General features: G+C 43.3%; 1 protein-coding gene and 1 long non-coding RNA gene across 3 annotated transcripts in view; both read right to left on the bottom strand.

Annotated features, from left to right (window-relative positions):
* Window positions 1–732: 732 nt before the first annotated feature.
* Window positions 733–1,205, bottom strand: LOC131400481 (histone H2A-Bbd type 1-like). The gene has a single exon (XM_058535208.1). It carries the CDS (start codon window positions 1,203–1,205, stop codon window positions 852–854), a length of 354 nt encoding a protein of 117 aa, XP_058391191.1. The 3' UTR covers window positions 733–851.
* A 2,303-nt stretch (window positions 1,206–3,508) lies between these two features.
* Window positions 3,509–15,955, bottom strand: part of LOC131400853 (uncharacterized) — a 38,784-nt gene continuing 26,337 nt past the window's right edge. For both annotated transcript variants that reach the window (XR_009217473.1, XR_009217474.1), the window contains exon 3: window positions 3,509–3,584. This is a non-coding gene — a long non-coding RNA (uncharacterized LOC131400853). The remainder of the gene's footprint in view (window positions 3,585–15,955) is intronic.

Below are 15,955 nucleotides of genomic sequence, written 5' to 3'. Positions count from 1 at the left end.
AGCTCCCAGCCAACGACATATTGCATGTCTTAGGCCAGAGAGTAGCTTTCATACAATATTACTATTTAATTCACCAGTGTTCACAAGAGGACAGAAGGATATACTCCACAGAGTTATCACAGCACTAGCTAATAATTCCTGTCTCGATTCCATTTTTTGGAATGAGGCAGGCTATAAATAAATGAAATCAACCTGATGGTAATTCCTTTCATGTATAGTTCTTTATGGTTTCCCCATCACTCCTCAATCTTCATGTAAAGCCCCTGTCCCATTAAGTTCATGTCAACTGCTATGCCGCCCTCTCCACCCAGCCCCATTGCCATCCTCTCCTGACTTTTCGACGTTCCCTATCGTGAATAAAGCCTTTGGCACTCAGTCATGATCCTCAGGCCCTCCGCAGTTACCGCCGTCATTCTGGGAATCCAAAATGCCTGGAGTGCACGCCCCCACCCCCTGCCAAACCTCCTGGCCTCACGGTCCTTGACTTGCTCAGAGCCAGTGAGGAAGTCTTCTCTCCCCACAACCTCAGCCAGCTACTCCCACCACAGCCACTCCCCACACTGTCACCATGAGAAACTGCTCCCAGAAATCACCGATTCCAGCATCCCACACTGCCCACCATCCCACACTGCCCACACCCTCTCCCCCTCCAACCCTCCATAAGACGTCTCATCCTGGATGTCTCACAGATACCTCTAACTCAAAATGACAGAAACGGAGAGGAGTCAGAGCACAGCAATAAACGCTTTATTAGTATGTGCTGACGGCAGACCAAGCCCCCCTCATCTGGGCAGTTTGGGGGATGAGATGAAGCTGTTGAGGAGGTCTCGCCGGGCTCTGGGACCCAGGCATCACTTCCTACTGGGTTGTGGCATCTGCTCATCCTGACTGTAGTTGTCATTCTCAAAGAGGTGGCTGAGGTTCAGGTTGTTGTCTACGGCCCTCTGCACGTGTTCTGGGGTGATGCGGATCTTGCGGCTGCTGTGGGCCTCCTTGCTCGCCTGCTCCAGAATGTTGGCCGTCAGGTATTCGAGAACTCCAGCGAGGAAAACAGGTGTGGACGAGCTCAGGCGCTGGCCATAGGGACCCTGTCGCAGGAAGCGGTCCACGCGGCTAACGGGGAACTGCAGCTCAGCTCTCGTAGAGCGGGATTGGGCCTCCCTCTTATGCCTAAGCGAGAGCTGGCGACTTCTCTTCCCAGGCATGATGTCTGCTGGGTTTTGCCCTGATCGGCCTGGCTGGATTGTCTGCTAGTCTGGGCCTTTCTGGATACCAGCGTTTACTCCTGTCCACTATATCCCTGGGCTCCAGCCCCTCATTGGTCAGGGAGCTGCCTCTGTGACCACGCAGACTTTGTGATATCATTGGTGTCCACTGGGCTCTGATCAGGGCTGGCCTAGAAATGTCTGTGATAGAAACCTGGTCTCCCTCTTGACTGGACCCTCTTTTTCACTGAACTCTAATTTCCTACTTTGACTTTAACAGTCTAGTAAAAAAAAAAAAAAAATGTATGTTTCGATGGAAACATTGCCCTGTCTATAGGACACCGCTCCAGGTTATCTGATTCTAGCCTTGGATGGTCTTTCAGCTCTTTTACATCCCTTTGTAAGCTGTAGGTCACTGACTGGTGTGCACACCCTCCAGCAGAGGCTTAATCGTCTCCCTCCATTTATATATTCATCTTACTATTCCTGATTAATATTCCTGTTTCTGTTCTTTGGATTCCTGTTTCTGTTCTTTGGATTCTCTTGTAAATTAGTTATAATATCTGCCAATTTCATTATGTGATAAATACAATGTTTTAATATGTGTTCATATCTGTATTACTGTCATGATTTTACATTTTTTTGATAATTATCTTTATTTGTTTTGGAAGACACACCCATATGTCCAATTGATTCACCCACCAGAGCCAGGTAAACTTCAATGACAGAGAAGTGCACCACATGTACATTTCAAGCCCAAACATGTCTTTTCTTGGCTCTCCAATGTGAATCCAATGTACCAATAGCACATTGTTGACTCTTTTTATAATTTTTGTTTTCCTTTGTACTAGTTTAGAGTTTCTCTTTTATTTTTGGTTCATTTATAGCCAATAAGTTATTCCCTACTATTGATAGCCACGGTTGGGAATTTTGTATTTGGTTTTGTTTTCATTTTATTTTTTATAAAGGTAAAGTCTACATAACATAAAATTCACCATTTTAGCCATTCTTAAGTATACAACTCAGTATTTTTTAATATATTCACGATGTTGTGAAACTATGACTTCAAATTCCAGAATACTTTCATCATCCATGAAAAAAACTCCATATCCATTAAGCAGTCACTTCTTATTCCTCCCTCCACACCAGCCGCTAGCAAACAATCTACTTTCTGTCTCTATGGGTTTGCCTATTCTAGACATTTTATATAAATAGACTCATACAACATGAGGCATTTTCTATCTGGCTTCTTTCACTTAGCATGTTTTCAAGGTTCATCCACATTATTGCAAGTATCAGTACTTCATTTCTTTTTACGGCTGAAAATTAGTCCTTTCTATGCATATATCATATTTTGTTTATCCATTCATCAGCTGATAGACATTTGAGTTGTTTCCACTTTTTGCCTATTATAAATAATGCTGCTATGAACATTTGTGTACAAGTTTTTGTGTTAACATATGGCTCCAATTCTCTTGTGTATATACCTAAAAGTGCAATTGCTTGGTCATATCATGAGAATCTGTATTTATGGCGTGACCATTTGGAGATCTCTGAATAGATTGATGTTTTGTAGAGATCTAGGCCCTGTTGAGTAAGAGACAACACAGAATCTGGTTTGTCAATCTTTTTGTCTATTTTTTTACCTCAAATCGATGAAGAATTTTATTCCCTCTGGGAGAAGAATAGCTATTTGATATCTATACTAGGGAGGTTTACTATTTCTGTGTTTATACTTGACCCATGGCTGAAATTGTAGAATTGAAGCTATAAGCTCTATTTCTCTGTGCCTCTATGTCTATATGTCTGTAATTCAAAAATGCCTTTGCCTCTGATTGGGTGAGTGTGTAATGTTTTCCTACCGCTGGATGATATTAATATATTAGATTATAAAATCTCTGAAATTAAAGGGGCTCTGTTCTGACTGGCATATCTAGATAAATAATTGCTAACATAAATTGAATATTCCTAAAATTCTCTGAAAATAAGGAAATTGAATCTCTGACCCTTTAAATACTCAATTTAAAATATATATATATTCTGCCAGAAACGAACGTAGATCCATTTTAAGAATGTAAATTCACGTAATTTAAATATTTGGTGAAAAAGATTGCTTTAATCATCAACATTTAATAAAAACAACTGTATCTTCCCTGATTTATCAGTGTCAAGTATGATACAAACATACTTTTTTCTATTTGGGTATGTTTTTCCTTAACTTACACAGGTTTACTGATCAAACAAAATGGCATTACTTCTAGTTATACAATAACATTATGAAAATATAAATTTATTTTAGCCAAACTGAACCATTATTCTGACCATCTTTTCCACAGTAATAAGGTTTTGCAACTTGCAGAAGGTTTAAGACAAGATAACCTGAAAAGGAACACAAATCTGTATTAAAATTTTGCCATATCTGGCTCAGTTTTGATGGGTTTATTCATAAAATTATAACAAATAGCTTGTGGTTCCTTTAGAATCAAATATTATAGTGATGCAAACCTAGAATTTGGTTTCCTCTTGTGGAATGACAAAGTTTCCTTGGAGTATTGCCCTGCTCTTAATAAGAGTTGTAAAAGTTTGCTTTTCACCTTATACAGTAATTTGTTCAAATAGCAGAGATTCCATATCTCGCCAAATGACACTGTACATTTTGTTTCTCAATTTACATGCCCTCGATTATTCTCCTTAAAATTAACAACAAATATCCTACGTTTCTGTAAGTGTTAAGGATTTTTGTTTGTTTAAATATGTTTATTAAATACTATATTGTCACTTTTATTAATAGGTACCCTTGCTACAACCATTGATGTTTACCCATGTGCCCACTGGTGACTCCTCAAGGCTGGTTTCCTTCTCCATCCATGCACCTCCTGCTGAATTCTGCCTTAGGTGGGATACTATCTCCACTCTTGACCTTCCTGGTAGATTATTCCCTGGGCTGACCCACCCGACACTCATGAACCTCCTGCCATGCCCTCCCTTAGGCTGGCTGCACCTTCCACACTTGCACTTCTTGCCACGTTCTCCTCTAAGATAGATGCAGACTCCACCCTGCACTTCATTCAATGTCCTGCTCTTGGCTAGAAGCACCCTCATCCTCTGTACTTATCCTCTTCAGGCCTTGCTGCACTCTTAACTCATGGAGTACCTGTGTGATTCTCCTTAGCCTGGCTGTCCCACCATGATCAGCTTAGGACGGGGTCCTCCCTTACGCTGGCTGCACCTTGCCATGCACTTCCAGCTGAGTTGTCCTCTAAGTGGATACTCAGTCTCCCATGCTTCTCTTGCTGAGTCCTAGCCAGGGTAGGTGGATGCAACCTCCACCCATGCATCACCTAACAAGTATGGCCCTCGGTTGACTGCACCCTCTATCCATGCACCTCCTGCTCAGTCCTTCCCTAGGCAGAATGCTGCCTCCATCCATGCACTTCCAGCCCATTCCTCTTCCAGACTGGCTGAAACTTCCACCTTTGCGTCTCCTTCACAATCTTCTTCTAGGCTACCTGCACCCAACACTCATGCACTTCCTGGTGGGTCCTCCCTTACAATGGCTGCTTTCTGCACTGATGCTCCTCCTTACTTCTCCCTCAGGCTGGATGAAACTTCTTTGCCTGTACATCTTGTCAGTTTATCCTCTAGGAGGATGCTCTATCCCTCATGCACCTCCTGCCGAGTCCTCTTTGAATGCATGCTCTCTCTACCTATGCACCTCATGCTATTTCCAACCCTAGGCTGACTGCACTCTCCAACTATGAACCACTTGCCATGATCCCCCTTACGCTAGCATAACCATCCACTAATGCACTTTCTATCAAGTCCTCCCTTAACCTAAATGCTCCCTCTTTTCATGCACCTCCTACCAGGTCCTTGTCCAGGCTTGATTTTCCCTCCCCCCTGCACTTCCTGATGGGCTGACACCTAAGCTGGCCCCACCCTGCACCACACAACACCTGCCATGTATCCTTAACCTTACACATCCTGCCATATCCTCTCAGTTGGATGTTCCCTCCACCTGTACACCTCCTATCAGTTTCTACCTTACGATGGGTTTACCCTTGTCCATTCATGTATCTCTTCCTATTTGCCCCATAGGTTAGAAAGTCGCTAAAACCCTACACCTTCTGCTGTGCCCTCCGCTAGTCTGCTGGCACCGTCCACCCATGATCCTCCTGCTAAACCCTTATCTAGGGTGAGTGAGTCTTATCCTAGACTGGAGGCTTTCTCCACTCATGCATTTCTTATAATGTCCTCCCCTCTGCTGTCTGCTTCTTCCACCCAAGCTCCTCCTGCCTAGTTTTTCTCCAGGCTGGTTGAACCCTCTAAACATGTAGTTCCTGCTAGGTCCTCCCCTAGACTGGCTGTATTCCATACATGTACTTTCTGCTAGGTCCTTCCTAGGTTGGCTGCACCCATGCACCTCTGACTGTGTCCAACCCTAGGGTAGATGCGCCCTGGACCCACTTCCTGATGACTCCTTCTCAAGGCTGTCTGTGTCCTCCACTCATACATTTCATTTAACGTCACCCCTAGCCTAGATGCTCCTTTCACCTATTTACCTTCTGCACTGTTCTCGCCAAACCTGGCTAATACCTCGACTCAGGCATTTCCTGCTGGGTTCTCCCTTAGGCTGGCTGCTCCCACAACCCATGACCTTACAGCCAGATACGCCTCTATACTCACTGCACACTCCACCCTTGCAACTTCTGCCAAGACCTCCCTAGGATGGGTGCTTGCTCCAGCTGTGCACTTCCTCCCATGTCCTTTCCTGGGCTATATGTGCCTTCCAGCCATGCACCTCCTGCCTATTCTTCCCCTTGACTGGCTGCACCCTCCCACCATGTACCACTTGACAATTCCTCTCCATAAGTTGAGTGTACCCTCCACCTTTTCACCTTCCACTGAATCCTATCTTATTCTTGCTGCACCCTGCATCTATATACCTCCTGAAGATTCCTCCAGTCATGCACTTTCAGCCAATTCCTCTGGCTGCACCCTCCATGTTTGCAAATCCTTTTGATTCCTCCAATAATCTTGCTCTATCTTCCATGCATGTAGTATCTGCTGGATCCTCGCATGGAATGGCTGCTTCCTATACACGTGTACTTCCGACCAATCCTACCTTAGGCTGAATATTACCTCTTCCCATGAACCTTCTGCTCCCTCCTCTGATTCACATGCTGTTGGTTCTTTAGAAACTGGAATATTCCCTCAAGCCTTCCATTTCCATGTCCACCATGTCCACCCTTAGACTGATGCTCCCTCCTCCCATGCATCTCCTTCCTAGTCTTCCCTAGGCTTCCTGAACTTTCCATACATGCACCTACTGATGATTGCCCCACATGCACTCATGCACTTCTTGATGGTTCTCACATAGGCTCACTGCATGTTTCACTCATGCACTTCCTGCAGGTCTTCCCCCTAAGCTGGCTTCACCTTCGTATACTCTAACTGTTGCCATTTCCTCCACTTGGCTGGATTCTCCCTCAAGAGAATCTCCCTCAACAGCCCACCTGATCCTACTATAGGCTGGATGTTTTCTCAACCCATGCAGCTTTGCAATTTCCTCCTTTCTGCTGAGTGTTCCCTCTTCCCATGCACTTCCATATACATATGTCGGCCCCTTGGATGGCTGTACTCTCCACCCATGGATCATCTTCCAATACCTCCCCTAGGGTGGCTACAGTATACACATCTGCATACTCTGACATGTCTTATCCCAAGCTGGCTGCATCCTCCACTCATAAACTTCTGGTCTGCCCTTTGGCTGCATGCTCCTTCCACCCATTATCTGCCCACTCGGTCCTACCATAGGCTGTATGTTCCATCCTCCCTTGCACCTCTTGCCGAGATCTCACTTAGTCTGGATGCTTCCTCTTCCCATGCATATCCTGGTGAATTTTTACCCAGGCTGGTTGCACTCTCCAACTACACACATCCCACCTGGTCCTACGGTGGCCTGGCTACACCTTCCACCCATGCACTTCCTGTCATAAGTTTCCCTGTGCTGGCCGAAACCTCATCCACGCATCTCTTTCTGGTGCCCCCTAAGCTGGCTGCATTCTACAGCAATATCATTCCATATATTAGATGATTTATCCACCATTCACTTCTTGACGATCCTCCCCTAGGCTGGCTATACCTTGCACACAGGCAGTATTACAATATGCTGACCTAAGCTAGCTGCACTGTACAATAATGCACTTCCTTCTGATTCTTATCCCAGGCTTGAGCCTTCTCTGCCCATGCATGTCTTACCATGTCCTCATTTAAGCTGGTTGTAACCTCCTTTAATGAACTCACTTCCAAATCCTCCCCTAGACTGGATACTCTCTACTTACACACTTACTGCTGGAATCTCCTTTGGATGGCTTTCCCCCAGCCCCACCAAGCATGAATGCTACACTAGTCTTTCCCTAGGCATAAAGTTCCTTACATCCATGCACTTTCTACCTAGTCATCCCCTAGGCTGCCTTCACATATCACCTCCTTTCAGATCCTTCAAATATTACCCCCTTCCAGATCTTTCACACATCATCTCCATTCAGAACTCATGCATCACTGGCCATGTCCTACCTATTCTGGCTGCACCCTCGGACCATGCACCTTCATCAGAATACTCATCTAGCCTGGATCCTTTCTCCATCTATTCACCTCCCTCCACGTTCTCCCCTAGGCTAGCTATATGATTCACTCATACACTTCTGTGGCTTTCCCTAAGCTAGATGTAACCTCCACTACTGTACCTGCTACCAGGTTCTCTACCAGGCTGGTTGCTCCCTCCACCCATGAGCTACTTTCTGGTCTACCACTTGGCTGGATGCTCCCTCCACCCAGAAACCACCTACTGATCCTGCCATAGGATGAACGTTCCCTCTTCCCTGGCACCTGTTGCCAAGATCTCACCCAGTCTAAATATTCACTTATCTCATGTACCTCCTGCTGGTTTCTGACACAGGCTGGCCACAACCACCAATGATGCATATCCTACCCAGTCTTAACATAGCCTGGCTACACCTTCAACCCCATGCACCTTCTGGCATAATTTCCCCTATGCTGGCAGAAACTTCATCCAGGCATCTCCTGCTGGATGCATTCTACACCCATGCTCTGCCTGCCATATCCTTCACTATGTTTGATGATCCATCTACTGTTCACTTCTTCCTGGTCTTCCTCTAGGCTGGCTGCACCTTCCACAAATGCATCTCCTCTCAAATCCTCCCCTAGATCTGATGCCTGCTTCATCCATGTACATTCTGCCATGTCCTCCTCTAAGCTGATGGTTCCCTCCACTAATGCACCTCCTCTCTAATCCTCCCCTAGCCTGGATTCTCCCTTCATCCATGCCCTTCCTGCCAGATTGTCTTCGTAAATGGCTGCCCCCACTGTTCATCAATGTTCTCCCCTAGGCTTGAAGAACCCTACAACTACGTACTTCCTGCCTAATTGTCCACTAGGCTAGCTTAACCCTGCACCTACAAACACCTTGCCAAGTCCTCCACAAGGCTGGCTGCATCATGCACCAGTGCCCCACCTAACGTGTCCTTCTCTTTTAAGTTTGTACTCTGACCTGAACCTCCTGCAGAATAAGAATACTCTTTTATTTATTTATTTATCCCCCCCCCAGCTTTACTGAGATATAATTGACATATAACATTGTGTAAGTTTAAGGTCTACAATGTGATGATCTGATACATGTATATATTATAAAATATTTACCACAAGAGGTTAACCACCCCTTTTTTTTGAGCCACAGATGTAACTTTATTTATTTCTTTTTTCAACAGAGTACTCTTCTAGACTGGATACTCCTTCCACTCATGCAGATCCCGCCATGTCCTCTAGGCTGCCTACACCCTGTATATACATATATATATACCTACTGCGAGGCCTCACCTAGGATGGATGTACCCTTCACCTATGTACTTCTTGTTGGAATTCCCTTAGGCTGACAGTGCCATCAATTTATGCATTCTAGCTGAATCTCCTTTAGGCTGAATACTTTCCCCATCCATTTACTTCCTGTCAGCACATACATTAGGCTGGCTGCTGCCTCTATCTATGCGCGTCCTGCAGAGTCTATCCCTAGATTGCATGCTTTCTTCACCTATATAGCTACTATCATACCCCCTCACCCCACAGCTAAATCCTCCATCCATGCATTTCCTGCCAAGTCCTCTGTCTTAGTCCATTTGGGCTGCTATAACAAAATAGCACAGACTATCTCATAAACAACAAAAATTTACTGCTCACAGTTCTGGAGGCTGGAAGTTCAATATCATGGCACAGGCATGGTCAGGTGAGGGCCCTCTTCTGGGTTGCTTGCAGACTTCTCATTGTATGATCACATGGCGGAAGGGCAAGAGATCCCTCTGGAGCCTCTTTTATAAGGCACTAATTCCATTGATGAGGGCTCCACCCTCATGGCTTAAACACCTCCCAAAGGCCCCACCAACTAATACCATCACATCGAGCATTAGGATTTCAACACATGAATTTTGAGGTGCACAAACATTCAGACCATAGCATCCTCCCCTAGTCTGGCTGCACTCTACACCCATGTACCTCCTGTTCAGTCTTCTCTGAGGCAGGATGCTCCCTCCTTGAATTGAATGTCTCTACCACTGTGACCTCTACAAACCTGAATGCTCTCTCCATCCAAGTTCTCCTGTCTGAACATATCTTAGGCTGGCTACATCAACTATACACCTTCTTCCATATCCTACCAATAGGTTGTTTGTGCCCTCCTCCCATGTACTTCCTGCTGGGTCCTAACCTAATCTGGCTGCACACTCTACTGATTCACCTCCTGCCAAGTCCTTCCCAATGCTGGATGATCTCTATACCCATGCACTTCTTGCCAGGTCTTTTCCTAAGCTGCTAGCACCCTATGCCCATGCACCTTCTGCCAGGTGTTCCCCTGGATGGGCTGCACTCTTCACCAATACACCTCTACCATATGCTTAACTATGATGGCAGCACCCTCCATTCATGCACCACCCACTGTGTCCTCCCCCATGCTGGATGCTCCCTCCACCCAGGTACCTCCTGCCAGATCTTGTCCTAGGCTGGCTGCACACTCCACCAACACACTTCCTGAGATATCCTCACCTAGACTGGATGCTCTCTCTACTCATATACCTCCTACTCTACCCTCCACTAGTCTGGCTGCACTCTCTATTCATGCACCACAGGCTGTGAACTCTCTCCACACATGAACTTCTTGTCATAACCATGTTTAGACTGGCTGCACCCTCTATTTGTGTACCTCCTATCAACTCCTCCTTTAGGCAGAATGATTTCCCCACCCATGGTCCTAATGATGTCTGCTGTCCTAAGCCAGATGCTTCCTCCAGTCATGTACTTCCTATTGGAAGTTACATAAGGCCAGCTGTACCCTCCACATATGCAACTCCCACAGGCTGATCCTCTAGCCATATACTTCCCCCAATCCCTCATCTCCTGTCAAGTCCCATCCAGGCTAGTTGAATCCTACATCCATGCAGCTCCTCAGGTCCCTCCCTTAGGCTGGTTGCATTCTGCACCCATGCACCCTCTGCCATGCCTTCCATAGGCTGGAACCTACCTCTATCCATGCAACTCCTACCTTGCCTGCACCTGCTATCCATGCACCTATGGCAGAGTCATCTCCTAAGCTGGACACTCCCAACACCAATTTACTTCCTGCTGGATTCCACCCTAGAATGCCTGCAACCTCCATTCATGCACATCCCTCTAGTCTTCCCCTAAGATGGAAGCTCCCTGAACAAGCACTTCCTGCCAGGTTGTCCCCAAAGCTGGCTTCACCTTGCAACCAAGCATCTCCCTCAAAGTCCTTCTAGACGAGGCTGATCAAACACTGTGCTTGATATAAGTGTAGGCTGGTTTGACTAAGACAGCTAGGCCTTAAATTTTATGTGAATTTCCCAAACTGTAATTTGTTTGCTCCACCTTGGGCCCAGACATTTGTCTCATGTGCCTAAAAACAAATATTTCCTGCCTAGATTTTACTGTTTGTACAACGTTTGAAACAATTTTTAAAGGTTCAAGAACTACTCGAGCAGCTTTTAGCATGCCTTTCCTCTTTCCACAACCACCTATCCTATGGTCTCTACATACAATAGCTTTGCTTACTCACCCCTTCTCTGAGATGTTTCTGCCTTAGATTTTGTGCATCTCTTTATTGCAATAGTCCTTAATAAAGACTTTCCTTACTAATACCTGGACTTTCTTCTTTTTTTTTTACCTTGACAATATGGTGACGTGACTCGGATGGAGTAGTGTCTGCACCCTTAGACTCCACTGTTTTCACTCAGTTAACAATGCTGGCCTTGAAGATCCTTTGGGTCCCTTCCTGACTGGGGTCTCAAGATCTGTGGTGATGAGTCACAACTCCTCATCCCTTGTTCCAGACGTTTGCCTGTTTTAGCACAGTAAGGACTTGACCTTATGTTCCCCTTACTTTCATACTGTACTTTCTCTGTCTTCCAGGTCTGTGTTTCTGATTGGAGTTAATGACCCTGACTCTTTCATGGGAAATCACACCTTTGATTAAAGTCTCAATGGCTTTCTTTTTTTTTATTGGATAAATTTGACATGTAACATGGTATAAATTTCAGGTGTACATTGTGCTACTTTGATACATTTATATATTGTAATATGGTTGTCATTGTAATGATGTTTATCACATTCCATACTTACAGTATGATATTACTGCCTATGTTCAATAAACTGTACATTAAATCTCGGTGCCTATTTTAGTACTTGTTACAAGTTTGTACCCTTAAACATCATCAATCTTATTCCCTCACTCCCCATCCCCTAGTAACCACCATTTTACTGTTTGGGTTTTTTTTTTTTAACAGGTTTGATTTTGTCAGATTCCACATATAGGTGATATCATACAGTACCTGTCTTTCCCTGTCTGGCCTAACTCGCTTAGCATAATGTGCTCAAGGTCCATCCATGCCAATGGCTTTCTGAGGGGGATTAATGTCCCTGAGTCTCTCTCTGGAAATCACACCTTGGATTTAAGACCAAGGCCTTTAGCTCTGACAGGTGCCTACTTCATTACCATGAGAAACCCTCAAACTCACTGATATCCCCCAGACTCCTCTCATACAGAGTACATACTCCATATTTCCACTTTTAATTCCACCTAATTTCTCCCAAAATAGCAAAATTTTGCTAAAGATAACATAGAACTCAAACACCCTCTTTGGGGATCTTGAGTTCTCTCCAAACTGGTTCACTTGCTAGGGGCACCATATCCAAGATCTCATCCAAGCAATGTTCTGCTTATTTTGTCTAGTATGAAGACAAAAACATCTCCCACAAAATCTTTTCAGAAGCCATTACTTCCTTCAAAGACCATCTTCCTTACCCAAAGCCTTCTAAGACTGCTCTCCTTCCATCGTACCCCCTTTTCTACTCCTCCCTTTTATAACCACTTGTGACCTAACCTTTAGCTCCTTTGAATCTTTTATTCTGTCTTTCAACTCTCCAACCTCCTCCACCCTTTTCAGACCTCTCCCTTTCCAGTCTGTCCCTCAACTCCCTATAGTCACTTGAGTTTTAGGCTTCCTCTCTCTCATTGGGGGCTCTGAGGAGCCCAAGGGCCCCAAGATTAACCAACTGAGACTGCAATTTTCAAACTCTGGTCTTGCTCTGATATTCAAGCCATTGTTAAAAAAATTTCTGGATCCCTGGACAAATCAAGATGAATTTTCCACTCACTTCAGAATTCCCTAGAGCCTGCTCACCAAGGCCCCCTGACCTTTACCAATTGGTCATCTCCTTGTGGAGACACTGCCCTTTGGTTTGAAGGGGCTAGATGGGTCACCACAAATAAGGACATTCTGATGAATCAATATAGCACGACTTCTTTTCACAAAGCCAAGAAAATTGATGACAACCATCTCATTTCTTTCCCCTTAGCTTTTACTTCTAAATTTGATTGGTCACAAATACAAGAATGCAGACAACAATGAGACAAATTTGTCTCCAAATTTAAACATAGATTAACAATATTTGGAATGATTTTTCAGGTCTCTCCCCAAGTGACCATACAATTTAGTCACTAGTTTTGTTAATGGACTCAAGTCTCTAATAGACAGACCATATAAAAGCATAACATAACTAGCATATAAACCCCCTCTCTGGATTCGTGCTCTGGCTCAACATCAAGAGGATGCCATGCTTGAAAAATCTGAATCAACAGAACATAAGCTCATGATTCATCAACTTAGACAATTACAAAGAAAGGGATCTAATATACATGGTCCTAATTCCTTTCGGAAACCCTGTGTTTACAAAGATATTTGAAAATATTTTAAAGAAAATAATTACTAAACCAGGAACAGTCTAGCCTTAAAGCAAAAGAAGAAACAAGGGACTAGATCTTTTTCCCAACGATATACCTCTGAGGGACCAACCCCTTTACATCCATGAACATCCCTAAACACTGAGAGATAAATCATAATCTCTATTAATGGATATTCAATCATCTTCTTAGTGGATACAAGGGCTGCTTACTCCATCATAAATGTCTCAGATTTTCCTACCACTTTCTCTCAGAATACACAAAAGTCTTTGTGATGCAATTAAAACCACTTGCTGCATAACTTGCCACTATCTCAACCAATCAATAACCACCTCATTTGGGCATCGATACTCACAACACAGCTTTATCCTTAGCTCAACAACACCAGTTAACTTCTTGGAGACAGACTTTTTCTCCATCTCGAACAGTCACATAAACTCTTCCCCCAAATAATTCACTTTAGAAATCCCCTCTTCCTTCCTAATAGCTTTTTTTAAGGCCTATTTCTACTCAGCTGGGCTTTGCCATTCGTTTGCTATTCAACCTGGGGCCATAAAACAAACCAGTCAGTCTCAGTTTCTCCATAGAAAATGAGGGAACTTATCTCCCTAAATTTTGGTTTGCAGTGAGGCACATGATCCAGTCTGAATCTTAGCATTATTTGTTTTAGCCGTGTGCGTGAGGGTGAATTATTCATTTTCTGTGAGGACTCGTTTCCTCATCTGTACAAATATAGATAATAAATACAGAGTTGCTGTGAGGAGTAGAGTAGTATTGTATTTTAATCTTAATACAAGGTTAAAATAATCATTATGACCTATCACTAGATGGTTCTTCTCCTTTTCCCTCTCCTCACCACATCACTAACTTATATATACTCCTCTGAGGTCTAACTCGACACATGACCGTTTCCTTGCGCGTATTTAGTGAACTGAAAGGAAAAAAAAGGCTAATATTTTTTCTGAAACACTAACAGTGAGTTCTCAATAGTTTGTATCCTTTTGATTCTATCTCTTATATATGACTCAGTGCTTGGAACAGTGTCAGATATATACTTGGCATTTAAAAAACATTTGCTGAATATAGTTTAACAAAGATGTGTAGAGAAATTGGGATGAAGTTATTATAGATAAGTGAATCAAACAAAAATATGATGTTACTTTTTCTGTCCCTAAAGTTTGCTCATGTCCATGGAGTAGACACAAGCCACAAACCTGAGTATCTTCCTTCAGTCCTCCCATTCCGTCATCTTCCATGGCCAATTGATCAACACATCTGTTTCATTCTGCTTCCTAATTATCTCTCTCTCTTATTTTTATTGAGTATAATTGACATAACGTTATATTCATTTCAGGTGTACAACGTAATTATTCGATATTTGTATATATTGCAAAGTGATCACCACAATAAGTCCGTTAACATCTATTACCATACATGGTTACAAATTTTTTTTTCTCGTGATAAGAACTTTCAAGATCCACTCTCCTAGCTACTTTCAAATATGCAATACAGTATTATTAACTATAGTCACCATGTTGTACATTACATCCCCATGACATTCATTTTATAACTGGAAATTTGTACCTTTTGACCTCTTTCATACATTTCACCTTCCCCTTACCCCCCATTTCAGGCAACTACCAATCTGTTCTCTATATCCATGAGTTTGGGTTTTCTTGTTTTTGTCCTTTTGTGTTTAAGATTCCACATGTGAGATTGTACAGTATTTACCTTTTCCTATCTGACTTATTGAACTTAGCATAATGCCCTCAAGGTTCACCCATGTTGTCACAAATTGCAAGATTTCATTCTTTTTATGACTGCATAATATCCATATCCACATGTATTTATATATATACCACATCTTCTTTACCTATTCATCTGTCTATGGACATTTAGGTTGATTTCATGTCTTGGCTATTATAAATAATGCTGCGATGAACATGAGGGTGCATATATGTTTTCAAATTAGTGTTTTCATTTTCTTCAGATAAATACCCAGAAGTGGAATTGCTGGATCATATGGTAGTTCTATTTTTAATTTTTTCAGGAACTTCCATACTGTTTTCCATAGTGGTTGCGCCAACTTACATTCCCACCAATGGTGCACAAAGGTTCCCTTTTCTCCACATCTTCACCAACACTTATTATTTCTTGCCTTTTTGATAATAGCCATTCTAACAGGTGGGGGGTGATATCTCATTGTGGTTTTGATTTGCATTTCCCTGATGATCAGTGATGTGGAGCATCTTTTCATGTACCTGTTGATCATCTGTATATCTTCTTTGGAAAAATGTCTATTCAAATCGTCTGCCCATTTTTTGACTGGATTGTTTGGTTTTTTGCTATTGAGTTGTATGAGTTCTTTGTATATTTTGGATATTAACCCCTTATCAGATATATGATTTGCAAATATTTTCTCCCA

The sequence above is a fragment of the Diceros bicornis genome, chromosome X (assembly GCF_020826845.1).
Source record: "Diceros bicornis minor isolate mBicDic1 chromosome X, mDicBic1.mat.cur, whole genome shotgun sequence".
Classification (NCBI taxonomy): domain Eukaryota; kingdom Metazoa; phylum Chordata; class Mammalia; order Perissodactyla; family Rhinocerotidae; genus Diceros; species Diceros bicornis.
Note: the sequence above shows the minus strand (reverse complement) of the source record. Positions and strands in the feature narration are given on the sequence as shown.

Excerpts from the sequence above, each read along its gene's own strand:
- LOC131400481 (XM_058535208.1), bottom strand. The coding sequence starts at position 1,205 with ATGCCTGGGAAGAGAAGTCGCCAGCTCTCGCTTAGGCATAAGAGGGAG.